At 48.5% G+C, this 23699-nt stretch overlaps 8 protein-coding genes across 8 annotated transcripts; 2 read left to right on the forward strand and 6 right to left on the reverse strand.

The window, feature by feature from the left end:
• Positions 1-442: 442 nt before the first annotated feature.
• On the reverse strand, positions 443-1934 carry UA08_01502 (Eukaryotic translation initiation factor 3 subunit E; the record flags this gene model as incomplete). The annotated part of the gene is made up of 3 exons (XM_020261173.1): positions 443-461; positions 531-725; positions 790-1934. The coding sequence occupies 3 exons, from the start codon at positions 1932-1934 to the stop codon at positions 443-445; spliced, it is 1359 nt and encodes a 452-aa protein (XP_020123047.1).
• A 1988-nt stretch (positions 1935-3922) lies between these two features.
• UA08_01503 (hypothetical protein) lies at positions 3923-6910 on the reverse strand (the record flags this gene model as incomplete). The annotated part of the gene is made up of 1 exon (XM_020261174.1): positions 3923-6910. One exon carries the CDS (start codon positions 6908-6910, stop codon positions 3923-3925), a length of 2988 nt encoding a protein of 995 aa, XP_020123046.1.
• A 2431-nt stretch (positions 6911-9341) lies between these two features.
• UA08_01504 (26S protease regulatory subunit 6B-like protein) lies at positions 9342-10890 on the forward strand (the record flags this gene model as incomplete). The annotated part of the gene is made up of 5 exons (XM_020261175.1): positions 9342-9499; positions 9553-9594; positions 9675-9773; positions 9838-10124; positions 10178-10890. 5 exons carry the CDS (start codon positions 9342-9344, stop codon positions 10888-10890), a joined length of 1299 nt encoding a protein of 432 aa, XP_020123053.1.
• A 680-nt stretch (positions 10891-11570) lies between these two features.
• UA08_01505 (hypothetical protein) lies at positions 11571-16679 on the forward strand (the record flags this gene model as incomplete). Its single annotated transcript, XM_020261176.1, has 10 exons — positions 11571-11672; positions 11741-11891; positions 11956-12610; positions 12678-12962; positions 13303-13343; positions 13439-13481; positions 13960-14271; positions 14322-14408; positions 14470-16058; positions 16120-16679. 10 exons carry the CDS (start codon positions 11571-11573, stop codon positions 16677-16679), a joined length of 3825 nt encoding a protein of 1274 aa, XP_020123052.1.
• A 328-nt stretch (positions 16680-17007) lies between these two features.
• Positions 17008-17376, reverse strand: UA08_01506 (hypothetical protein; the record flags this gene model as incomplete). The annotated part of the gene is made up of 3 exons (XM_020261177.1): positions 17008-17038; positions 17126-17240; positions 17319-17376. The coding sequence occupies 3 exons, from the start codon at positions 17374-17376 to the stop codon at positions 17008-17010; spliced, it is 204 nt and encodes a 67-aa protein (XP_020123051.1).
• Positions 17377-17984: 608 nt separating this feature from the next.
• On the reverse strand, positions 17985-18677 carry UA08_01507 (hypothetical protein; the record flags this gene model as incomplete). Its single annotated transcript, XM_020261178.1, has 3 exons — positions 17985-18085; positions 18168-18442; positions 18517-18677. The coding sequence occupies 3 exons, from the start codon at positions 18675-18677 to the stop codon at positions 17985-17987; spliced, it is 537 nt and encodes a 178-aa protein (XP_020123050.1).
• Positions 18678-19544: 867 nt separating this feature from the next.
• Positions 19545-20641, reverse strand: UA08_01508 (Arginase; the record flags this gene model as incomplete). Its single annotated transcript, XM_020261179.1, has 3 exons — positions 19545-19848; positions 19907-20490; positions 20555-20641. 3 exons carry the CDS (start codon positions 20639-20641, stop codon positions 19545-19547), a joined length of 975 nt encoding a protein of 324 aa, XP_020123045.1.
• A 593-nt stretch (positions 20642-21234) lies between these two features.
• Positions 21235-23214, reverse strand: UA08_01509 (Glutamyl-tRNA(Gln) amidotransferase subunit B, mitochondrial; the record flags this gene model as incomplete). Its single annotated transcript, XM_020261181.1, has 4 exons — positions 21235-22484; positions 22546-22687; positions 22778-23022; positions 23064-23214. The coding sequence occupies 4 exons, from the start codon at positions 23212-23214 to the stop codon at positions 21235-21237; spliced, it is 1788 nt and encodes a 595-aa protein (XP_020123044.1).
• Positions 23215-23699: the final 485 nt, after the last annotated feature.

A 23699-nucleotide genomic window follows, 5' to 3' on the forward strand; every position in this document is an offset into this window, starting at 1 on the left:
AAGCCATGTCGACATACATACATACATCCATATCAATGGATAATCATAGTAAGAATCCAATTCTGTGGCCCTCAATAGGGCAAGCAAAATCAGAAAATATCCTGGCATCAGAAGAAATTTGACCATTAAAGAAAAAAAAAAAATCTATACTTTTTTCTTCTTCTTCTCTGAGATCTCCAGGTGGGAGGCTCTCTCTGTATCCCAAACGACCATGTCTCTTCCTCAAGTGACAGTGCAAGCTTTGAGGGGCCATCAGAAATGTAAACCCAGAAAAAGAAAAAAGGAGATAATTACAAGACAAGTAAAAGAGACAACCTGAACGCCTGCCTCCCGCCTGAAATGGAAGCTCCGTGTTTTGTGTTTCAACCGAATAAGAACATTTGATAGAACTAGTCGCAACTGTGGTACCACTACAACAGTAATGTCGTGGTAATCTTCAACTTTACTTTGCAACCGCCGCACTAAACGAAGGATTAGCCAAACTCTGAACTGCGGGAAGGAGAAGATTGAGAATTGACGGAAGGACATACCTGAGAACTTGAGTTCTGAAGAAAGCCCCCTTGGTCTTCTCAATGACTTGCTGGTAGACTGATTGAGGAGGGTGGTTCATAATGACAGTACCCTCCTTGTAATCAATCTTCGCGTCAAGTCGAGTATCACGGATAAGGTTGACAATCCACTTCTCGCCTTCGTCCTGGTCCAGACCTAGACGGGTCGATAGATCCCTAGCAACGCAAAACATTAGCCCTAAGCAGAAGACAAAAGACTATCAAAATTACGAAGACTCACCGGATATCAATGCGCTGATGAATCTTGCAATAGCTCTCAGAGATCAAATGCCTAGCTGCGTCGACAAAGGCGTCTGCCGCTGACACAAGAAAGAAATCACTGCGTAGCACCTCCTCGGCTTCGCCGAGCTTCTTCTGGGCCTCCTCAAAGTCAAATTCAACATATAGAGCCTTGATAAAGTCCGTAATAGGATCCGAGTATTCATATCCCTCCTGTCGAATAACGCGAATCAAATCCTTCAGTTGTTTCTGATAGACGCTGGTGTTCTTATTAGCGCGACCCCGATTCGTGATAACGGCAGCGGCCAAGTATCGGAGTATCCACGGGCAGTTCGTCTGAATGGTGTTGATGTAAGCGGGAGAGAAGAAAAGGTCGGTCAGGGTATCTCGTGCGGGCTCGTGGTTGAAGTATGGGAAGAGAGACCAGTGGATCAACCAGGTACGGTGTTGTAGCTGACCAAGAGGATTGTTGAACAGACGAGTCTCGATCGAGTCCTTGACTTTCTGGACTTCTTCCATGGCCGCCTCCCAGCTGGTTGTCAAGATCTCACTGGCGAACTTTCCCCATGTGGCAGACGAAACCTTGTCGTTATCCGTGGAAAGAACACGGAACTGGTAAAGAAGCTCCGCTGCATTTCCATAACTACCGCAGCTGTATTGAAATCGGCCATAGTCGAACAATGTGTTAACATTATCAATGGTAACGCCATGTTGTTCCTCCAAAAACTTCAAGTTGGCAGCTTTGTCACTGCGCAGATTTCCAACGACAGCATCATCCTGCAACAGCTCGGTGATCTTCTCGCTATCTTCCTGGTACTGCTGCAACTTGGCCAGAACCTCCTCTCGTTTCTGTACGAACTCGTTGGGGATTGTGTCTGTGTTGTTGATCTCCTGCCACAGGTTGGCGACGTAGTCTGTCATGTTCGTGTGCTTAAGAAGTTCATATTTCGAGCGGGTAATCTCGAGGTTTTCATCGTCCTGGCCGCTGATAAACTCGAGAAGAGGGAAAACCAAATGACGGTCGAGGTAAGGAATCAACTTCGGGAGGAGATCATATTCTTTGGCGATCTCCTCGGCGGTTTTGGGTGGGTGGGCAGCGGCGCCCTTGAGCAGCGTTTCTGCAGAGGGGGGAGCGTTGTCTGCCATGATTGCTGCAACGGCAGTTCGCAGCGAGAGACGAGAGAGTAAGGCGAGGTTGTGAACACACGGGGCGGAGGAGGGGATCCAGCGATCGTTTTGAATGTGGGAAACTTTTACTGGCGAAAATGTGAGTGGGAAAGATTGCGGTGCCGCTAAGACTTACTGGGACTAGCGCATAAAGGGACGTATTTTTTGTTCTGCCGCGAATCCGGAGCGGGAAAACTTGCATTGCATGAGGTCGACAAGCCGTGATCTTGCAGCTGCTGCTCTATCGTGCATCTCTCTTTTTCAAATCAGCCAGAAGGCCAGACTGTCTAAGCGCTGCTCAAGCCTGCTCAGCGAGGACTCAACGTCTCTAACGGCGAAAAATAAACAGCTATCAAATGGCTTCACTCACACGACCGTCGACCGCGGTGTCGACCATGCGACATCAACTGTCTTCGTTCAATTCAATTCGTCAATTCTCATTATTTCACAACCAGGAGCAGCGATTTGCCTTCCGTGAGTACCTGTCTTTCGCCCATTTTTAATGGCCAAAAGTCCCAAGACTATGGCCAATCAAGAGCGCAAAACATTAACACTGGACATCAGGAAATGGAATTGCAAAGCAACTGTCCCATAACTCGTCATCACCTAAACCGAGCCTACCAGTCCAGCAATCCAGAACATTTCTCGCAAAACTCTCCCGCAAGTTCCCCGCCAGTGCATCCTCGACACGAACACCTATTACGCCTGTAGAAGCTCAAACGCCGTCATCATCCTCACCACCACTACAACTTACCAACCTTCCTTATTTTGTTCGACGCACGCCATCCAATCAATTGCCCGTGTATCTGGTAACGAAAGCTGGTGGAACAAAACGGTTAACGAAAATCCAAAAGACTGAAGGCGACTTGGAAGCTTTGAAGTCTGACCTTGCTAGAGCTTTGAATGTGGAGTCTGACCCTTCTAAGTCAAAGAAGAAATCCGAAGTTACTATCAATCAATTGAACGGCCACATAATTGTCAAGGTATGTTGTCTGGTAGATTAAGTCCCACGGAGTGTCAAGTTCATTTATCTAATCCATTTCTCTCTGGCAGGGTTGGCGGAAAGAGGAAATTCAAAAATTTCTTCTCGACCGGAATTTCTAAATCGTGAGAACAAGAATTGAGATAATTTAGGTTCTCGTTATGCGTGCGTTTAAAGGAGGCTAGGACGTATCCGTTGTCTCTGCGATCTCCCAAGTGTCCTTTTTGACTCTATTCCTCTATTCAATTCTTCTCTCGCACTCGGCGTTTTACGTGCATTCTTACTTTTCCTGGCTTTTGTTTTCTTCCATTTTCTCTTCTCATTGCATTATTTCCACCACTTTGTGGCGAATTGACTGTACATTTATATAGTTGCATGCATCCCCCTTTTTCCCTATTTCCTTCTTCGTGACGACTTTCTGGATCGTTTCATGTGTTTACCATCTCCTTTCTTTTGCGCGAAAAGTTTCTAGGGCTCTCGGTTCTGTTAGCGTCGTGTGAATGGTATCGTTAGTTTATAATGTGTATCACGAAGGTCTACGAATGTCCTTCCGTCTTCCTCAATTGACCTTTACTCAAAATCTCCAAATCTTCAACTCATCAGGTAGACATGTATAAGACGTATATATGAAACGATTAGAAATTTTGCCAGGTTCCTGGAAAAGCTCAAGCTGTAAAACACTGATATTAAGTCATGTACACAGGAATTAGTCATGAATGTATAACCAGGAATTTTATATATGGACATGTGAAACGTAGCCATCATATCTTCTCGTGTTAAAAAAGGTGATCGTGCTGCAGAAATCAAGAACATCAGAATCCCGAGTATCTGGTTTTCAGAAGAGCGCAGTTCGGTTTTTAAAGATACAAGTTAAATGAATATTCCACACACATAAAAAGGTATCAATCAGAGCAGAGGGAAGAAAAATAAAAGAAACTATCAAAGTTACAATGTTTTGGTTTCGAGGCTGACAATAATTTCCAAGTTACTCCCCAAGTCCTGCGTATGCAATCAATTGCTTCACTACACCTGGATCCAAGTTCGGTGTTAACAACGCGCCCAAGAGGCTTTCTCGCTTGGGTAGCACGCCTAGTGGAAAGGGAGCTCCTGTTACGGAGTCCTCCCGCTTAGACTTCTCTGCCAATTTTTGAAGGATATTCAACCCTCGATTTATGATGGATACATAAGCATGAGCTTCCATATCCGGTTGGCCACGTGCTTGTGGATGGCGGTGTGTAGGAGGGGGCAACCGTTCTGTGCTAAGCAGACAGCACAATCGTAGAAGATGGACGGCGAAGCCATCGGTTGACTGAAGCCAGGTTCGAGCAGTAACTCCGTCCGCAAGGCCTGTGAGGATTTCGGCAGCTAATAGTCCTTGCATGAGAAAGACTTTGCGAGCATCTGCAAATGCTAGTGGTTTCCGTGGCTGGTTAGGAACAGGGCTTATAGCCAGAGCAAATGCGCGCGTTAGCAATTCATTCTGGGGAGAACAGCTAGCTTCATCAAAGATCGCTTTGAAATACATGCGATTGGGTTCATCTCGAGCAAGGAGCTTGGCAAGGCCGTCAATTGCTGCTGGTGTATATCTGTGAATGGAAGGGTTGTATGGTGTGAATGTTACTCCGTCCACGCCTAACGTAGGCACCGGCAAAGGAGCAAATGAAAGAAGGAAGTGAAGCAAGCAAGATGCCTCTTCCTTCCCAGGCAGATGAACCGTTTGAGCCAGATTGCTCAGATACGTGGCGGTATCTTTCATAAATTCCAGACTATTTTGGTTGGTTCGTAAAAGCATGTTCCGAGTACCTAAATACCGAATGATGGTGGAGAACATCTTGACGACGGGAAGACTGCCTAGAATGCCGAAATTTGATTCTGAGAACGAAAAGTTTCTGATTATTGCGGTTATGCAGAGAACTCTATCAGCCGCGCGGTCAAGTTCATAGCCTAAACTGCCAAACTCCTGAACGTCCAAGAGTGATGCCATCTCTATGTGGCAGCCACGAATCACCTCTTCATAAGACGGCAGTAGCATTTCATCAGAAACCTCAGCTGCATTCTCAGCTAGTAAATCGAGCTGCTCTTCCGCACAATCCACTAATGTTTCCACAAGATCATCGCAATTATCTAGTGAAAGAACGGCTGCCTCGGAAGACAAAGTCATCAAAGTATCCAAGGCCACGCGCACTTCAGCATGTATCCCAGACTTTAAGCTCATAGTTAGAGCATGAATGTCGATAACACCTAGTTCGCCAAAAGAAGGTACGTTGGGTTTCAACCTCGTGATCTCTTCTCCAAGTTGATAAATCTCGTCCACTACCACTGGTCCATGCCTGTGATTATCTGGGAGAACAGCTGCCTTGAAAGTCTGATCAATGTGGTGTTTGACACTCTTAGAAGGCGCCGACTCGGAGTCTGGTGCAGATTTAATCGTGGCTGCGGCCGATAGCTTTGCTGCCGTTCCAGACAGCGCGACTTGCGGCTTTGGGGATGCATCAGTTGGAACTGGTATTTGCGCTTGTTGAGCTACCGGTCTTTGGCTGCTCGGATTCTGTGGGGGTTGAGGCGGTTGTTGATTGGCTTGACGAGATTGCTGAGAAGTTGAGATGCCATTCGTTGCGCTTGGTGGCATATTGTTTGGTATTGTCGCACTAACTTGGGGGGAGGGCGTAAACTGCTGAGGACTTTGCGTTTCAAAGTCTGGCACTGGCTTAACAGGGGATTGCTGATATTGCATCGTATTGGCGTCTGCAGATTGGCGCTGCAGGGAATTCTGTTGCATGCTATTATCCATTTGTTTTTGTTGGTGACTGCTGATGATGATAGCTTGCTCATAGCTTGCTAGGTTTTTCGCGTAGATGTCTCGGACTTCCAGCGCGGCGTTCGGATATTGTTGATGTGGAAATTGCAGGGTCTGAGCAATGGCCGGCCACATATTAGTCGCTGAAACCTTCTTTGAACCGCCCATTTTCATAACTGTCGCGTAAAGTTGCATCAAATGTATAGGTCGACCGCTGACATATGGATTAAGATCCAGAGGCTGATTACGGGCCATCATGAATTTTTGCAGAGTCTTCAAAAATATTTCGGGGCTATTCGCCTTAGGCATATTCTGCTGGGACAAGTTGTGCTGCATCTGTCGCAAGGCGGCCATTTGAGGGTTTACCGCCATAGTGTTCATTGTACCAGATGGTCGCCCTACCATTGCAGGATTATTGACTTGCATTTGGCGAGCTTGGTTTTGTAACTGCATCTGATATAGACGCTGCTGCTGAGCAGCCATGGCCTGAGGTGAAAATCCCTGCTGCATATTGTTCATATGAGGTTGCATGGAGGCTGGCGTTGGGCCTGAAGACATGGAAGCTGATTGTGCAAACTGGGGTGGCATGCCTTGGGGAAAATTTTGGGCGGGCATAAAGGTACTGTTTTGCGGCGTGTTGACACGACTTCCTTGGTCGGACTGAGGCGTGGAAATTTGATTTGCAACCGGGCCTGCGGGGGAAAAGGGACTAGGGGAAGAGGTCTGCATCTTCTGCACGCCGTGTTGATCAAAATCTTGCAGGACGGGAGACTGCGATGTGTTGAGGGGGCCTCTTTGTTGTTGCTGTTGCAGATGCTGATAGGCCGCCGGGTGATGTGCGAATTGGGGATTTCCATTTGCCGGAGGTTGATATCCTGGGAAGGGGACCTGAGGCGTTTGAGAACGTGACACTGCCAGTCCACCTGGGGCTTGCCTTGGAGACATCGACAACCCATCTTCTGGTCTCGGCCTTTTCGATGGTATCACCTGGTTGGGATTGTGGAATCCAGGCGAGACGTTGCGAGGAACTCCATTTTGAAACATGCGCTGGAATTGGGTAGGATCTTGCGGAGCGGGAGATGGCTGGAGGAAAGCCATGGATGGGTCGATGGTTCCATTGAATGTCCCATTGTCATGGTTGGGAATATTGGAGGCGTCCGTTAGCCACGCATTCATATCGTGCGGATCGACCAACCCATCTGGACGAAAACGTGATCAGTAAGTCATCGACAAGTACGCGCCAATGGCCATTGGTAGCGCGTCAAAAATGCACGGCTTTAATTAATGCCAGAGATCAAGGTAAACATCAAGGAGATGTGGAATGATGTCACGCCTGAGAAAAATGTTCTAGACGCGTCAAGAGAGTGACGGTGCATCGCACTGAAAGTTGGTAGGAGGCAAGCGCGACGTAGACAAAACGCCGGCTTTAGGGACGGTGTGTATGCGCATATCAGAGATGGAAAGGAAACCAGGACTACTTACTGACGAGGTTGGTTTAGCTACGGTGCTGTGATGCGAGTGAGCGATGAAGGAGTCTCGTTCGGTATTCCGAAAATAGCGCTTTGCGGTGCGATGAGTGACAAGTTGCGGGAGGGAAGGGCGTGGTCACGGGACTTGGATGGCAAGGAAGGAGCCAGCCAGAGCGGCAGCCGCGTGCAGAGACTACAGGCGCTGTTGGTTCGCAAGGAAGGAGGCCCTATAGCAGACGGTTCTTTCTTTCTTTTTTCTTCTTCCCCGATCAGCATTCATAATAATCTATAAAATACGACAAATAGAATTGATGCATTGAAAGAATCGAGTATCGCGGCACCTCATGTGTTGCGCTGTGCTGATGAACGGGCCAGTGCGTTGGCGGGTCATCGAGCTAATTGGAGGCAAAGCGGTTCCAAGATCCAGAGCCTGACAGGCAATCAGAGAGGCAGGGGGACTCAGCCTACCTTCAAGTAGTAAAAGAGCCTAGCGACCGACGGAGCACCGCATATATCCTTTTTGGGAGGGGGGAGCAAAGTGGAGGCGCAGGAATGATGGTAGGGCCGTGGAGAGCAGCAGAGAATTAAAGGGAGTGATAATTTCAGAGGGCGGTGCGTATCGGGGGGGGGGGCGCTAGGTAGGGAGGCGATAAAGCCGGAACAAACACGGGAAAGGGTAGATAGAGTACGTAGCAGTTCAGTACGTAGTAAGTATGACAGGCTGGCAGCAAATGGGACAGCAGCAAGCGAGTTTGGCACAAGTTCGGATGCTGGGGGGGTGGGATAAAGAGCGCGTTGGGGTTTCACGGGAAAAGCACGCAAAGAACTTGGAAGTTCATGCCTGCGTGACTAAGGCCGGATTCTTAGTGGCTTGGCCTGCCTATGCCAGAAGCGGCTAGGGCGCCTGTGGCTGCACTAATCCCGCTTGGGACGCAGCCGCTTGGCACTCGCCGGGTTGAGTAGCAGCATGTTATTGGCCAGCACCGCCCGAGTGGGGAACTGTTGCGATAGCGAGACCGACCGTCACGACTCATGCATCTTCGAAATCTCGCAGCCAGCACGACTGTGTGCTTGACATGTGCTTCACTGCTCTCTGTTGTGAAGGTGGGATCGTCAATCTCCTATGGCTGAGGAGGGCATGCCCATTCTATGGTTTCTCTCAATCCGCCAAGACTTGCTTCTAAGCCAGCAGACTCTGTCCGGACGATGCCGGTGAAGTCGCTGGGTAGCTCTTTCCCTCGACATTTGAAGCCCGGCATCCATGGGCAGAGGCGCGAAGACCGAGGCTGGTTAAGTAATTCTAATTCCAGGAGGGAGAGTAAAGGAACAATGAAGCGTGTTCGATGAGGGAGGGGCGTGCCTGAGCTATATATATTTTGAGCTTACCGATACGGCGGACCCATCAAGACTAGTTTTCATCTCATCACCAGATACCAGATGGCATCTGGACATGCCTAACCGATTGATTATTAGGTGCAGACTAGGCACGGAGTACATAGTTATACGTCTTGCGCAAATAAAATGCCGCGATCGTCATCCCACTCCTCTATGTTGCTCCTTGTTGCAAGGCTACGTTAACGTAATCAGGTACCATTGCTCCCGTTTTTTCTTCAAGCGTTGTTGGCAAGCACCTTGGATCCGGAAGCCTAACTCTTCTAATTTCCAAATGCACTTCCTGTTCTACTTTGAAATCGATCTTTTGATTGCACAGAACAAACGCGTCGACTAGCAAACACCGAGATAAGAATCTTACGTTGGATCCTCTTCTGTTCTCGTCAGTCAGTTGATTCATGGTTGTCGTTTGGCATAGAGGAGGGCAAGTAGGATTTGAAAGACTTGCTTTGGTAGAACAAGATGTAAATGACTGCGAGAAATAGTAGGAAAATGTGCGAGTCGGTCGGTGTATTCATGCCCAGCAAGATCAAACACCGTCACGTGATTTATGCCGAATGGAGCTCTGCGGCCGGGCAGCTCCTGCTTGATCTTGTAATCAAGCTCCGAACAACCAACCATCTGAATCTGCCAGCACCATCACTTCTAGTTTTCCTGTTCTACTTTGAATTGAAGCCTTTACCCAAGACGATTCTTGCGAAAGCATACATTGACCTACCAATACAACCTGAAGCCTGTCATCTGTCATGGCTGACGTCGCCGTCGAGAACCCGGCCAACAGCGTGGCAATCCACAAGCGGCCTGCTCCAGCTGACTCGGTACCTATCATCGATTCATTAGATGGAACCGGTGGTGATAGCGGCGATGAATACGCTACCTTGAAGCGTCTACAAAGACATCTAGAGTAGGTGCCCTAAGAATGGTCTGAATGGCCGAAGTTAACGCTTAATTTGCCAGGTACATTCATCTCCAAGAGGAGTACATCAAAGACGAGCAGAGGTATCGCTTCTCCCCTCAAGATTTGACTTGATAGTTGCGGCTCTTGCCCTGTTGCTAAACCTGTTCATTGCTACGTATAGGAGTTTGAAACGAGAACTAGTTCGCGCCCAAGAAGAGATCAAGCGGATACAAAGTGTTCCACTGGTGATCGGCCAGTTCATGGAAGCTATCGATCAAAAGTGAGATAATCCACCTCGACTGAAATACTGGTATCAAAGCTAAACAACCTGATCGTTGTGACAGTACCGGGATCGTACAATCGTCAACCGGTTCCAACTATGTGGTCCGCATCCTTTCTACCCTCGACCGAGAGAAACTGAAGCCATCGTCATCGGTTGCCCTACACAGACATTCGAACTCGCTAGTCGATATTCTCCCACCGGAAGCGGATTCGTCCATTGCTATGCTGGGTGCACATGAGAAACCAGATGTTACATATGCTGATGTCGGCGGATTGGATATGCAGAAGCAGGAAATCAGAGAGGCTGTGGAACTGCCACTCACACACACCGACCTCTATCAGCAGATTGGTACGTTTTTGCTTGACGGATTCTGACTCTTCAACCCTAACAAACTTTACCAGGTATCGATCCCCCGCGCGGTGTTTTGCTCTATGGTCCTCCGGGTACTGGAAAGACTATGCTGGTCAAGGCTGTGGCCAACAGCACTACAGCCAGTTTCATCCGTGTGGTTGGTTCGGAATTCGTCCAAAAATACCTGGGAGAAGGTCCTCGTATGGTCCGCGACGTTTTCCGTATGGCTCGCGAGAATTCACCGGCCATTATCTTTATTGATGAAATCGACGCTATTGCCACCAAACGTTTTGACGCACAGACAGGCGCTGATCGTGAGGTCCAGCGTATTCTTCTAGAGCTTCTCAATCAAATGGACGGTTTCGACCAGGGCAGCAATGTCAAGGTCATCATGGCCACCAACCGAGCCGATACACTAGATCCTGCCTTGCTTCGCCCTGGTCGTCTCGATCGCAAAATCGAATTCCCTTCACTTCGTGACCGCCGCGAACGCCGACTGATTTTCACCACGATTGCAGCAAAAATGTCATTGTCCCCCGAGGTGGATTTAGATTCATTGATCGTGCGAAACGAGCCTTTATCTGGTGCCGTTATCGCGGCTATTATGCAAGAAGCCGGCCTGCGCGCCGTTCGCAAGAATCGCTACAACATTATCCAATCTGATTTGGAAGATGCATATTCCAGCCAAGTGAAGACTAGCCAGGAAGCCGATAAGTATGCTCTCCCAGATAACGCCATTCAGGCTATACTTGCGGAATCATAATTTACTAACCGCTATGCTTATCAGATTCGATTTCTACCGGTAAGGGGGAACTACTGGGTCGGTTGCTCTATTTACTAGGTTGGCTTCATCGTGTCATTATAATTCTGGGGTCTACTGCTTGTAGCATCGTCAAATAGAGTGTATCTTATCATATCATATGCATGCGGGAGAACCTACCTGCTAGCCACACCAGCGTAAAAGAAAACCTGACATTTTTTTTTTTGGAATTCTCTGAATATGTTATGATTCCATTTATATTCGGAAGACAACAGCATAACTCCTGGTATGCACGATGGCATATGCAGTGCGCTGTTTATTTTTGGGGCAAATCAGGCACGCAAGAGTGGGTGCCTTGCCGGGAAGTCACGAGGCCCTGGTTGCGGTGTGGTGATTGCAGCCACCGCCCAGATTGGCTGCCCGTGACCCAACCTCCCGGCCCGCTGTGCTCCATCGTCATCACCTGCTGGCGGCTGCAGCCTGGCTAGCACCTAATAGTCCGTCATCCCGAAAGCTATCTCACTCTCGGCGCCTACTTACTTATCATCCCTCTTTCTTTCATCCTCATCATCTCCAATAACAACAACGCCTATCGTTCCTATATACTTCCATCGTCTGTCTTTCGCTCTCCTTGTGAAGATTGTACTCCATCCATCATAAAGTCAAGACTGGTCTGGTTCACCATGAAGACTACCTCCGTCCTCGCAGCTGCCGCGCTGGTCGGTGCTGCTACCGCCAAGGTGCACAAGCTCAAGCTGGACAAGGTCCCCCTATCTGAGCAGTTTGTATGGCCTACTACTCTTCGTGTGCCTTTTGCATCGTTTAAAACTGACCCGGCGTGTTTTCAAAACAGGATAAACGCAGCCTAAATGACCATGTGCGCTCCTTGGGTCAGAAGTACATGGGCATCCGCCCTTCTCAGGCCGAGGACATGTTCCAGGACACGTCCATCCACGCGGACGGTGGCCATGATGTGCTAGTTGACAACTTTCTAAACGCTCAGTGTATGTGATTACTGAGTTAGACTTTCAAGCATGTATACAAACCCCACTGACTTCTGTCATTCAGACTACTCAGAGATCACTATTGGCACGCCGCCACAGAACTTCAAGGTTGTCCTTGATACGGGCAGTTCAAACTTGTGGGTTCCTTCGTCTTCTTGCAACTCGATTGCTTGCTATTTGCACAGCAAGTATGACTCGTCGGCCTCGTCTACCTTCAAACAGAACGGTAGCGACTTTGCCATCCAGTACGGCTCAGGCAGCCTTGAGGGCTTCGTGTCTCGCGACGTGGTGACAATCGGCGATCTCTCGATCAAAGATCAAGACTTCGCAGAAGCCACCAACGAGCCAGGCCTGGCCTTCGCTTTCGGCCGCTTCGACGGCATTCTGGGTCTTGGGTTTGATACCATCTCTGTCAACAAGATCGTCCCTCCCTTCTACAACCTGCTGAACCAAAAGTCTCTTGATGAGCCTGTATTTTCCTTCTACCTCGGCGACAGCAACAAGGAAGGTGATAATTCCGAGGCTACCTTTGGTGGTGTTGATGAGAGCCACTACACAGGAGAACTAGTCAAGATCCCCCTCCGCCGCAAGGCTTACTGGGAAGTTGACTTCGACGCCATTGCCTTCGGTGACAGCGTTGCTGAGCTTGACAACACTGGTGTTATCCTCGACACCGGTACCTCCCTTATTGCTCTCCCCTCCACCCTTGCTGAGCTTCTGTAAGCCAATCTTATCATTCTTATTTGGTCAGGGTCGAAAAGAGTTTCTATGCTAATATCATCTCAGGAACAAGGAAATTGGCGCCTCGAAATCGTGGAATGGACAGTACACCGTTGACTGCGCAAAACGCGACTCCCTCCCCGACCTCACTGTCACCCTAAGCGGACACAACTTCTCTATTACCGCATATGATTACATTCTCGAGGTCCAGGGATCTTGCATCAGTGCCTTCATGGGTATGGACTTCCCTGAGCCTGTTGGTCCTCTTGCCATCCTCGGAGATGCCTTCCTCCGCAAGTGGTATAGCGTCTACGACTTGGGCAACGGTGCCGTCGGTCTTGCCAAGGCCAAGTAAACAACAGGTTGCTATAAATGCACGGCTTACAAACACCGACAACTGCATATGCGCGTGCAGGAGAGATAGAGGTTACATTGACTTGTCTTTGTGTGAACATAAATGAACAGCTTACAAGGAATAAGATTGTTTTGACATAGAAACCCAGTCTAGCTTATTTCTTTGAATCTCTAGTTGTCTAATTTTCTCTTTTGATTCATTGCTGCTTTCCGCATACAAAGCCTCCCTACGATGTACAATATCGGATTCCTTAATGACTGATCATCGATCTATTGTGACAGATATACGTAGCAATATATAGCAATGGAGCAGGATGCAAATACATATACAAAAAAGGAGAAAAATTGCTGTTGCCTCGAGTGATCAGAGCAACCCAAGTGAGTCACATGACACTTCCAAATAGGGAAGCTCTTAGCTTTGCGAGCCGTCGACGCTAAGCCGGATACATTCATAAGCTTCAAAATTATTGCAGCGCGACTCGACCGCCTACGCTGTTTATCAACTAGCCCCAGCCTGTAAGTCATCGCCGCGCAAAGCTCGTCCTCGACCAAACGCAACTCCGCCTGACACGTGAACATTCATGGTTATCGTTCTTCTTTAAATTTTTTTTATATTTCCTCTCTTTTCTGAACCAGCTGCAGTCTATTCTTTTGCCTCCTCTGCCTAGCTAGCTACCTTGCGTCCCCGCATTCGACTTGTTGATCGCCTCTCAACTACGTACGCTCGCCACGCACAGAACCATCGCAGATTGATTTGGGCGCACTCTACCTTACATCGAGGAATTGACATATTCAATTGTCACCACCTCTTACACATCTTTTTTCTCGCGAGTTGGCTTTCACGGTTGCATCTTTGCGAGTGGCAACATTGAGCTTTCGCAACAACTCGGTAAAGGTCGGTTGACGCTGGCGAGCACAATTTCGGGAAATGGCCCAGTGATTCGTGTGTGACTTGTTGAAGAAAAGAAAATCAGAACTTTTCTACAGGTTAAAGGATATTTAGTACAAAAGCGGGTGGGCTGTCGGTGTCAATTCATAAATTCGAAGATCTACGGGATATGCTTCTGCGACTGCCGCCCACTCTCCATTACCCCATCACCGTGACATCGCTGCTCAAGCGTCCGGGCGATACGGTTGAGCGGGGTGATTATCTCTTTTGGTATGTCTACAAGACTACTGTCATCGAGGGCGATGGGCTGGGCAATGATGTCGAGGTTCAAAGGGAGTTTCCCATAAAATTCGAGTCAAGTGTTGATGGGAATGTGTTGGAGTGGAAAATCTCTACGGGAGATATTATTGACGAACCGTAAGTTATTATTGTATCTTGTTCATGGACTGCAACGCTGATTTAGTAAGGGTAAATGTTGTTGAAATCGAAGAACCATGTGCCCACGAGGTTCAATTTGGGGGTATGTGCGCCGAGTGTGGAAAGGACATGACTGCGTAAGTTCTCGTATGTGCATTATTCAAGAAGTTTTACTGACGTCACAATTTTCTATATTAGCGCGAACTACAATACGGATATTATGGACTCGATGCGCGCGCCAATCCAAATGACCCACGACAACACTGCTCTTACAGTTAGTCAAAGAGAGGCTACACGAGTGGAAGAAGACGCTAAGCGCCGGCTGTTGGCCTCAAGACGCCTGTCCTTGGTTGTTGACTTGGACCAAACGATTATACACGCAACTGTGGATCCAACAGTCGGGGAATGGAAAGAAGACAAAGATAACCCAAACCATGAGGCTGTTAAAGATGTTCGTGCGTTCCAGCTCACCGATGACGGCCCGGGTATGCGCGGCTGCTGGTATTATATCAAACTTCGACCTGGACTGGAAAGCTTTCTACAAAACATTTCCGAAATTTACGAGCTACACATCTACACAATGGGTACCAGAGCGTATGCGCAACATATTGCAAACATTGTCGACCCTGATCGTAAACTCTTTGGAGATCGAATTCTAAGTCGTGATGAGAGCGGCAGTCTTACAGCAAAGAACCTGCAACGTCTATTTCCCGTCGACACGAAGATGGTCGTAATTATTGACGACCGCGGCGATGTCTGGAAATGGAATCCGAATCTGATTAAAGTGTCACCTTATGACTTTTTTGTGGGCATTGGCGATATCAACTCAAGCTTCTTACCAAAAAAGCAGGAGTTAACCCCAGGAAAGGCTAAATCCAAACATGGAGAAAAAAAGGCTGCAGCTACCCCTACTGAACACCATGTCAACGGCTCCACGCAGGCTCAAGTCTCTGGGAACGAAGTCTCGGCGTTGGAGCAACTTGTAACTATGGGTGGCGGAGACAACCCGTCAATGCTTCAGGAACAAGCCACGCAGCAAGAAGAAACAATCATGCATCAAGTGGAAGATAGGCCGCTGCTTCAGAAACAAAAAGAGCTTGATGCTGAAGATGACGCCTCTGAATCGCAAGCAGGCGCCGATAGTGAGACTTCATCGTCAAGCATGGAAGATTCTCAGGATATAGCGCGGCCAAAGCATCACTTGCTTGAGGACCACGACACAGAGCTGTTTCATTTACAAGAGCGGTTAGAAAAAGTGCATCAGGAGTTCTTTGAAGAGTACGAGCGGCGCCGCACAAGGAACCTGGGAAAAGGAAGAGTTTCCGCTCTTAGGGGTGAGAGGATTATTCGGGATAAAGATATCGAACTAGAGTTGCTGCCTGATATCAAAACTGTCATGCCACAGATTAAGCACAGAGTTCTTGGAGGCGTCGTCGTAGTCTTTTCAGGAGTTTTGCCGCTGGGGACTGACATGCAGAATGCCGATATTTCTCTCTGGGCCAAAAGCTTTGGTGTCGTTGTCTCGACTAAGATAGGGTCAAAAACGACACATTTAGTGGCAGGACGAAACCGGACAGCTAAAGTACGCGAAGCAACGAGATATCCTCGAATCAAGATCGTCACAACACAATGGCTGTTAGACAGCTTAACGCACTGGAGACACATGGATGAAGAACCATATTTAATTCCAGTCCACCCGGAAGATCGCGGTGAGCCTGTTCTAGGTAGCTCACCTTGGCTTTCTTCAGATGATGATACAGGTGTATCATTTACAGATGACGATCTCAGTAAGTGTTACAACAACGACAACAACAAAGATGAAATACCAAGTACTAACAGGGAGAAAAGATGTCAACGACGAGATTATCAGGTCGTCCGGCATGACAGAGCATTCACGTGTCGGATACACCGTGGAAGAGCAAGCTGCAGTACATGATGAACTCAAGGAATTTCTGGGAAGTGATGACGAAAGCGACGATGATGACGAAGATGAAGATGAAGATTACGTCGATGACGCGGAAAACGATGAAGCAGAAGGCGAGACAGAAAAGGGGCCTGTCACTCTAGGCAAGACAGATCCTTCTCGTAAGCGAAAGCGGGAAGAAGGAGATGCAGACAGTGAATTGACGGAATCTGGAGAAAAAGAGAATGAACTACGACTGGCACAGCGACTGAAAAGGTCGAGCAACTCTGAAAACAATTTGAATGAAAGTACGGCTGTTGGTGTGCCTAGTAGAACAGCAGCAGGAGGAGTGGACGAAGCTGATGATGGCTATGGCGGCGAAGAGGATGGCTTCGCAGAGAATGCGGACTACGATGAGGACGAGTTGGAGAAGGAAATGTTGGCGGCATTTGAGAATGGAGATTTCGATGAATCTGCAGAAGCAATTGGTGCGGATAATGGTTGATCTTGTTACTTTTTTTTTTTCTTTTTCTGGAATGGTATTGTTATATGCCATGATGAACTGCGACAACACATGTATATTTTGCATAAGGGCGGCGTTTTCAAATGAACGAAAGAAAGCGTTGGGAGTTCGTTCAATTTGGGTCTATACGGCTGGGAGGTGATGATTAGTGTATTACAGCGTTCTGAATATATGAGTACGTTATTCATACGATTGGGTTGTATTGCTAACAATTATCATCAGTAGTGATAATGTCATCGGAGCTATGTTACATGGATGACACATATTCCCCAGGCTCGAACGATATAACCTCCCCCCGGCGTATGATCCATCAATTAGAGAACTTTTCCGGAACTTTCTTTCTATAGACAGATAATCATTAGCATTCTTCGGCCTAACATACTCGGGTAGATGCCGGTGAGTTTTTTCAAGAGGGAGAGCAGACGCACCCAGTCACTTTCTCAAACATGTTTCTCGCACCGTCGGTGATCTTCTCGTTGGTGCTTCGCATCTTTTGAGGATCGACTTTGCCTTGGCCGAATCTCTTCTCTGCCGCTCCGAGGCCTGTAGATGGTTAAGAGACATGCCGACGAAGCAAGACACTTTTTAACACTATTCAAAAAGGGGCGGTTATGGCCATACCTTTGTCGAGGTAGTCCTCGTTCTGGGCGCTGCCAGAGGCTTGCTGGTTGCTGCTCATTTTGAAGGACGTATGTATTAAATGTGGTTGGTATCTATGTATTGTCTTGTCTTGTCTTGCGATGGGAGTCGAAGATGGTCAATGGAAATTTGGGCGACGTGGAGGAAAGGGCCAATTTATTATATGTAATCTACAAAATAGTCACATCTGATATCAAATATCACTATCAATAAAGAAAGACAAGTAGATGATCTCATCGCCGTTACAGCCAAGCCCTATCCGGAGGATGTTGACTCGGTGGTTGTCCACTCATCGATGCTTGCCGTAGTATACGACGTCATTGATCGCTGGGAGCATCCTCGCCACTTTGGGAGCCAAGAGAATTGTCTTCGTAGAATCGAAAGGTGAAGTAAGAAAGTAAGTATCTAAGTTCGATGAGGACCGGCCTAGACTCGATCGGGCCGATAAGCCAAGCTAACCCTAAGTCTAACCCTTTCTAGGTTCGTAAAGAGAACATCAATTCGGACTCTTCGAGTAAAAGCTATCATAATCCAGAGTCATATGCAACATGCGATATATACAAAACGCCTGCTTCGCCTCTAATTGCATCATACATAGCCGAAAAATCGGCTCAACATAGCACAAGCACCCACGATGCGCGCGGATCATCAGTTGGCATCGCGGTGCACTTGCCAGGACATGATCATCATCCAGAAATAAAAAATAGTGTTTATAAGCTCGAAGGCAAAAGCGGCTTTCCAGCAGTTACCTAAAGTGCGAAGGACATTTGTAGTTAGCAGAGCACTTTCTTTCCATACGGAAACGAATTCTTGGGTATGGATGGGACTTACATATATTACTCTGCGTCAACCAAGCCAGAGCTTCAACTGTATTTCCTGAATACGGCATATCCGCCACATAATCTTGACATGTCGAGTAGACATTTGCCTGAACACCGTATAGCTGCAGACCCGTTTCAATCAGGCCCGTCAGCCATAACGCAAAAAGCACAAAACTGCCGATTATTATAATCCCCGGTAGGAGGAATCGCTGTGCGGCAAGGATAAGGATGGCAAGAACGAATACGACACCGAGAGCCCCAGTAACGGTCATGAATGGGAAAAGCCTGTTGGAAGAAGCAAAAAGAATGAGTATGTTTGTTCCAACCTGTGATGCTTGTTGTAGAGAAAAGAAACTTACCATGGTGTACCCAAATGTAGTTGCGATTGAACTGCCATAAACCATGCAAAGATACCAAGACAAGTCCCCGAGCCTGCTAGCACCGTGATGAGCCAGATATTCAATTGCACCTCTGGCCAATGATACCGCCTCCTCGCTGCTCTTCGTCTGTACGTCGGCATGTCGGGGTTGGGGAATGTGTGCCTTTTGATTGCGGAAGCCGATGCAATGTCACAACAAGATAGAAATTCAGAGGGAGAAAAAAAAAATATAGAATGCAAGCGCTGTAAAGCGACGAGAAAAAGAAGGCGTTGTTGATTTTATAAATGATGCCTGGTATTTTTCTGAGTTGGGCGAACAACCAGGCGAGTTGCTTTGGGTTGATGTTATGTGAAAAAGACGAATTCGATATGATCCTAGCCAGATCGACAGGCATAAACGAAAAGAATAGCTAGACCCTTTCGTTAGAACAAGTAAGACAGCATTGTATGCATAAAAACCTGGGGCGATTGCCCACCTTCTGCTTGTCAATCAGAGATAAACACGACTGAGCCACGTCTGCATGAGGTCTCCGCACCGAGGGAATTGGGTATATGAACTATGGTTGCAGCGTCCAGGCCATCGCAAATACCGGCGGTCCCTAGGCCGAGACAAAAGACATAGTTGTAATTACTGTCGTATCAATTCATTTGTTGTACGAATAAAACAAATTTCATGGACGATCAAAACAAAACAAACAAACTGGTTCCTGCCTTACCGCCTTAGGCCTTAGTTGCCCTAGTTGCCTGACGACGACGAGCGCTCTGATTGGCTGGACTGCCTAGCTGTGAGGGAGAAGCCTGAAGAAAGTCGAAATACCTTCAAGCAAGGGTAGAATGATAATATATAGCAATTATTCACTGTCTTGATCTAACGACATCTTTGTTCAAAGCTAGTTGATAAGTGCAAGAAACTAACTGCCTTGGAGCCATCGCGGCTCAGAACTGAACGATCTAACTACCAACATGTGCAAGGAAATTCATCTCTTGACCAGGAAGAGAACATATAGGTTATAAGAGAGTATCGCCCAGCGCGCTACGAACCAGCGAGCAGCCCGTGCGGATGGTGTCGCTGGCGCCCAATGCTTCCAAGCTGGGGTTTACCTCGACCAAGTCCATAGCAACCAGGTTCCCAGTCTCGTGCACGCATTCACAGATAAAGTCACCTTCGCGGAGAGTAAGGCCTCCGCGGACTGGAGTGCCAGTGCTAGGTGCCCATTGCGGATCGAGGGCGTCGACATCGAATGACAGATGTATCGGGGTGTCGTTGCCAATGTGTGCAAGCGCCATCTCGACCACACGGCCGATTCCATGCCTGACGGCCAGGCCAGTTAGGGACGTAATCATACATAACAAGTCTCTGTGGGACTCACCTGTCGATGTCGTGCATGCTAAAAGCTTTGATACCGTGGTCTCGGAGAATCTTCTTCTCTCCACGATCGACATCGCGCAGCCCAATATACACCAGCTTATTCAAATTTAAACGGTGTTCACTCTGCAGCCAGCCGAAAATGTCCTTCTTTTCCTCCTTGGCGAGCCCCGTAAGGAAAGCCACAGGCATGCCATGAATATTACCGCTGGGGCTTTCCTCCGGCAGATTGATATCGGCATGTGCATCTACCCAGATGACCGCGATTTCTCGTCCCAGTCGCTCGCGGATGGCTTTGGCGGTTCCGGAAATCGTCCCGATCGCAATCGAGTGGTCACCCCCGAGAGTCAGAACCATCTTCCCCTCCTTGGCATGTTCGTACACTTGTTGACTGAGCTTCTCGGTCACCGCGCTCACTGCGCGTGGCTTTTTCATGCCCCGGTGATCCGGGTCCTCGGCGGGCTTGAGGTCCGCATAGTCATGGACAATGTTGTCGTAGTGCACGTCATAGGTAAGGTCTTCACGAAGTTGGTCAAGGAGTCCAGATTCGATCAGAGCCATCGGCGCCGCTTCGACTCCAGCTTTGCACTGTGTTTCAGAACCCGTCAGCCCACGAGCTGTCACTGTCCTACCAAGACGGAGCCCTTCTCACCTGCCCGCCGGAAAAGCCGACAGCTACGACACCCAGGTCGCCGGGGTGAGATAGGAAGCGCTGCTTGATTGTCGATGGAGCAGTCATCTTGGATGGTGTGCTTGTTCTTGTTTTCTCGATAGACAAATCCCAAGGGGGCAGGCAGCGTGGCAAAGAAATGACTGAATGCGGCGGCGGCGGGGTGAAGTTCGGAAGAAAAGCGCTCGTGAGGGGGGGGAGGGGAGGAAGGTGGAGGAGAAAGAAGGTATTTTCCTCAAGTCGTTGCAGCGAGAGAGAGGTGTAGAGTGGGAGAATCCGGACGAGCCCCTTGATTATAACCCATGGCGGTGATTTGTGTGGTGCACACAGAGCGTTCCCATGTTTCGCGTGCAGCTGCTTTTAGCGGTCGTCTCCCGCTCCCAACCGTCGCTGGATTGTAACATCTCCATCGCTCTTCTCCCCTAAGTACAGGTTGAACCGGAGGACACGAATCGTTCCGAATAACGGTGAAAAAATTTTTTCATATATCGCATATTTTGCCTATTACGTCTAATGGGCTTGCAAGTGAAGCAAAGTATAAATATAAAAAACATGTTTGGTTCCAGCGCAGGAAAGGGGGTATCTCTAAGTACATCTCCTCCGTCTATCGTACAATGATCTTTCTTCCTCTTCAAAAGACAGGTGTTATATATGTATGCACCTCATTGCGCACCCAGAATCAATTCGCGAAGAACCTCCTCCGCACGCTGCGCTTCTACGCGACCCTTCTCCCCCTGGCGCATCATTTGTCCGACAAACCAGCCGATTTTGCCCACCTGCTTCTTCTCGCGTATTTGTGCGACCATTCGTGCATTCTCCTGGATCAGCGAGTTGGCCAGCATAATGTATTCGTCCTTGGATAGAGGGCGCAGCAGGAGGTTGTCCTCCTCCAGTAGCTGCTGGATTGGACGTTGATCCCCCTCAAAAACCATAGCCAGAACTTGCTTTGCGACGGGACTGGTGATCTTCTTGTGTATTAACTTATCAATGAGCTCTGCCAATGTCTGGGCCGGAACGAGGTCGGCATGCCAGGCCACATCGGCCTTGGTGAGCAGTGCCCCTAATTCGTGTAGCACCCAGTTGGCCGCAAGCCTGCCCAGCCCTTTCTGACCTTCTTCACTGGATTGAAGAGCCTGGAGCAAGGCGACAACATCCTGGTAGTATTCTAACCGCGCGCCATCATCTAATTCAATCAATGGCTTTGCGTCTTCTAGTGTAAGCCCATATGGTGAGCCGACTAGCATGGTTAAGAGCTGAGCAGGCAAAACAGGAAGGCTGTCTCTTAACGCAGACACTAGCTCACCATCGATGAATAGAGGGCTCAGGTCAGGATCTGGCATATAGCGATAATCCACTTCGCCCTCCTTGCTACGTAGTTTTCGAGTCTCGGTGCTGCCAATCGTCCAGCCTCTCGTTTCGACTTCAACAATACCTCCGGACTCGAGAACAGCGATTTGGCGATTGCGCTCGGCTATAATAGCGTCCTCGACGGCCTTGAAGCTGCTAAGGTTTTTGATTTCCGTCCTCTGACCTAGGCCTCGAACGCCGTGGTACTCTCCAGCTGCTGGCGGTGCATCCCGCCGTTTGACAGAGACATTGACGTCTGCTCGCAAGCCCCCTAATTCCATGCCTGTGGTGACTGCACTCGTAGCTTGTAGGATGGCCTGGATCTTCCTAACGCAGGCCGCGGCGGTTGCGGGCGAGTGAATCTGTGGCATAGTGATGATCTCGATGAGAGGATGCGAAACACGATTGAAATCTAGGAAATGAGTCGATGGCGGATGCTCGTGCGACTTGGCAGTGTCTTGTTCCAGCTGCACTTGTTTAATATCGACGCGAACCTTCTTCCCATCCTCGGGCGCAATGCCATCGTAGTCATACAGCTCGACGAAACCGTTTCGTGCAAACGGTTCTACGTAGTATCCTCTTAGTCATCGCCGCTCTATCAGCACGCGAGTCGCGGTGGCACGTACCGTAGTATTGAGTTATTTGATACCCCGCTGGCTGATCTTGATAGAAGTAATGCTTGCGGTCAAAGCGACTGATTGGTTGAACATCACAGTTGAGTGCTATCGCTGCTCGGAGTGCGGGGAGCAGAGTGGCAGTTTGGAATTTCTTTAGCAGAGAAGATCTCGAGTGTCAGCTCGCGAGGTAGTGAATCTGCCTGAAAAAAAAAAAAAAAAAAAAAAAAAAAGGTTGACATACTGGTTGTGAACCTGGGAATGCCAGGTCAAATAGGGCGACATTTGAATTTGGCTCAGCGATGGCAGATGTACGCGCTTCTGTGATTGAGCTCGTCAGTACAGCGCAATGCGAGTCGGAATGTGTAGATGTCACTGACTCGAGAATAGCTTCGCTTCCGAGTTCAATTGCGCATGTATTTCGATTCCCACGGTCAATTCCCAGCCATCGTTCACCTCTGGTTGTCTCCTTCCCCCCCTCTTCCGATTCTGGCTTTTCAAGATTTTAGCCTCCTGTTTCAATTGCTTACGGAGAGGTATAAACTCGTGGGTAGATGCGGCGGTGTTCACCGTGCGGCGAAGGAGAAGGTCAACTCGGGTCAAGGGTTGGTCGGGAAGAGACAGTGGGCGACAGCGAAAACGAGCTGAAGCAAGATACCGAGAGTACCATAGGCGCGGCATGTGTGAGTGAGAGAGTGAGAGTGAGAGTGAGATTTTCAAGTTGGCTTGGTCGAAGAGGAGAGGAGACGGAGGATGGACGGATGAATTGTTTTGCAGGGGAAATAATACAGCGATGATTACAGTACCGACCGGGGTTCGTGTATTTTACGGCCCCGTACAGTATCGTATTTTATTTGTCGATTAGGGCTAGGACTGTACGCAACGATTGTTGAGCATTGTCATTGTCTTGTCATAAGCAGTGAGGAACCTGAGCTTTCGGTGTGAATTTGGGCTTCCTCCTCGAGTATGCAAAAGCTGGCTTTGAAACGACCTAGACCAGCCTCCGTTTTGCTGAGGTGTTTTGTATGGACTGGCCCATTTTCCTTTTCCCTCCTGGTTCCTCCTTGTCCTTGTAATCCATAAAGTCTACTGCTTCATTGCAATCACCACCAGAGCCTGCTCTCTCTGTTGAGGTGCGGGTGATGATGATTTTGGGTGGTCGTTGA

Source organism: Talaromyces atroroseus (assembly GCF_001907595.1).
Source record: "Talaromyces atroroseus strain IBT 11181 chromosome Unknown scaffold_1, whole genome shotgun sequence".
Classification (NCBI taxonomy): domain Eukaryota; kingdom Fungi; phylum Ascomycota; class Eurotiomycetes; order Eurotiales; family Trichocomaceae; genus Talaromyces; species Talaromyces atroroseus.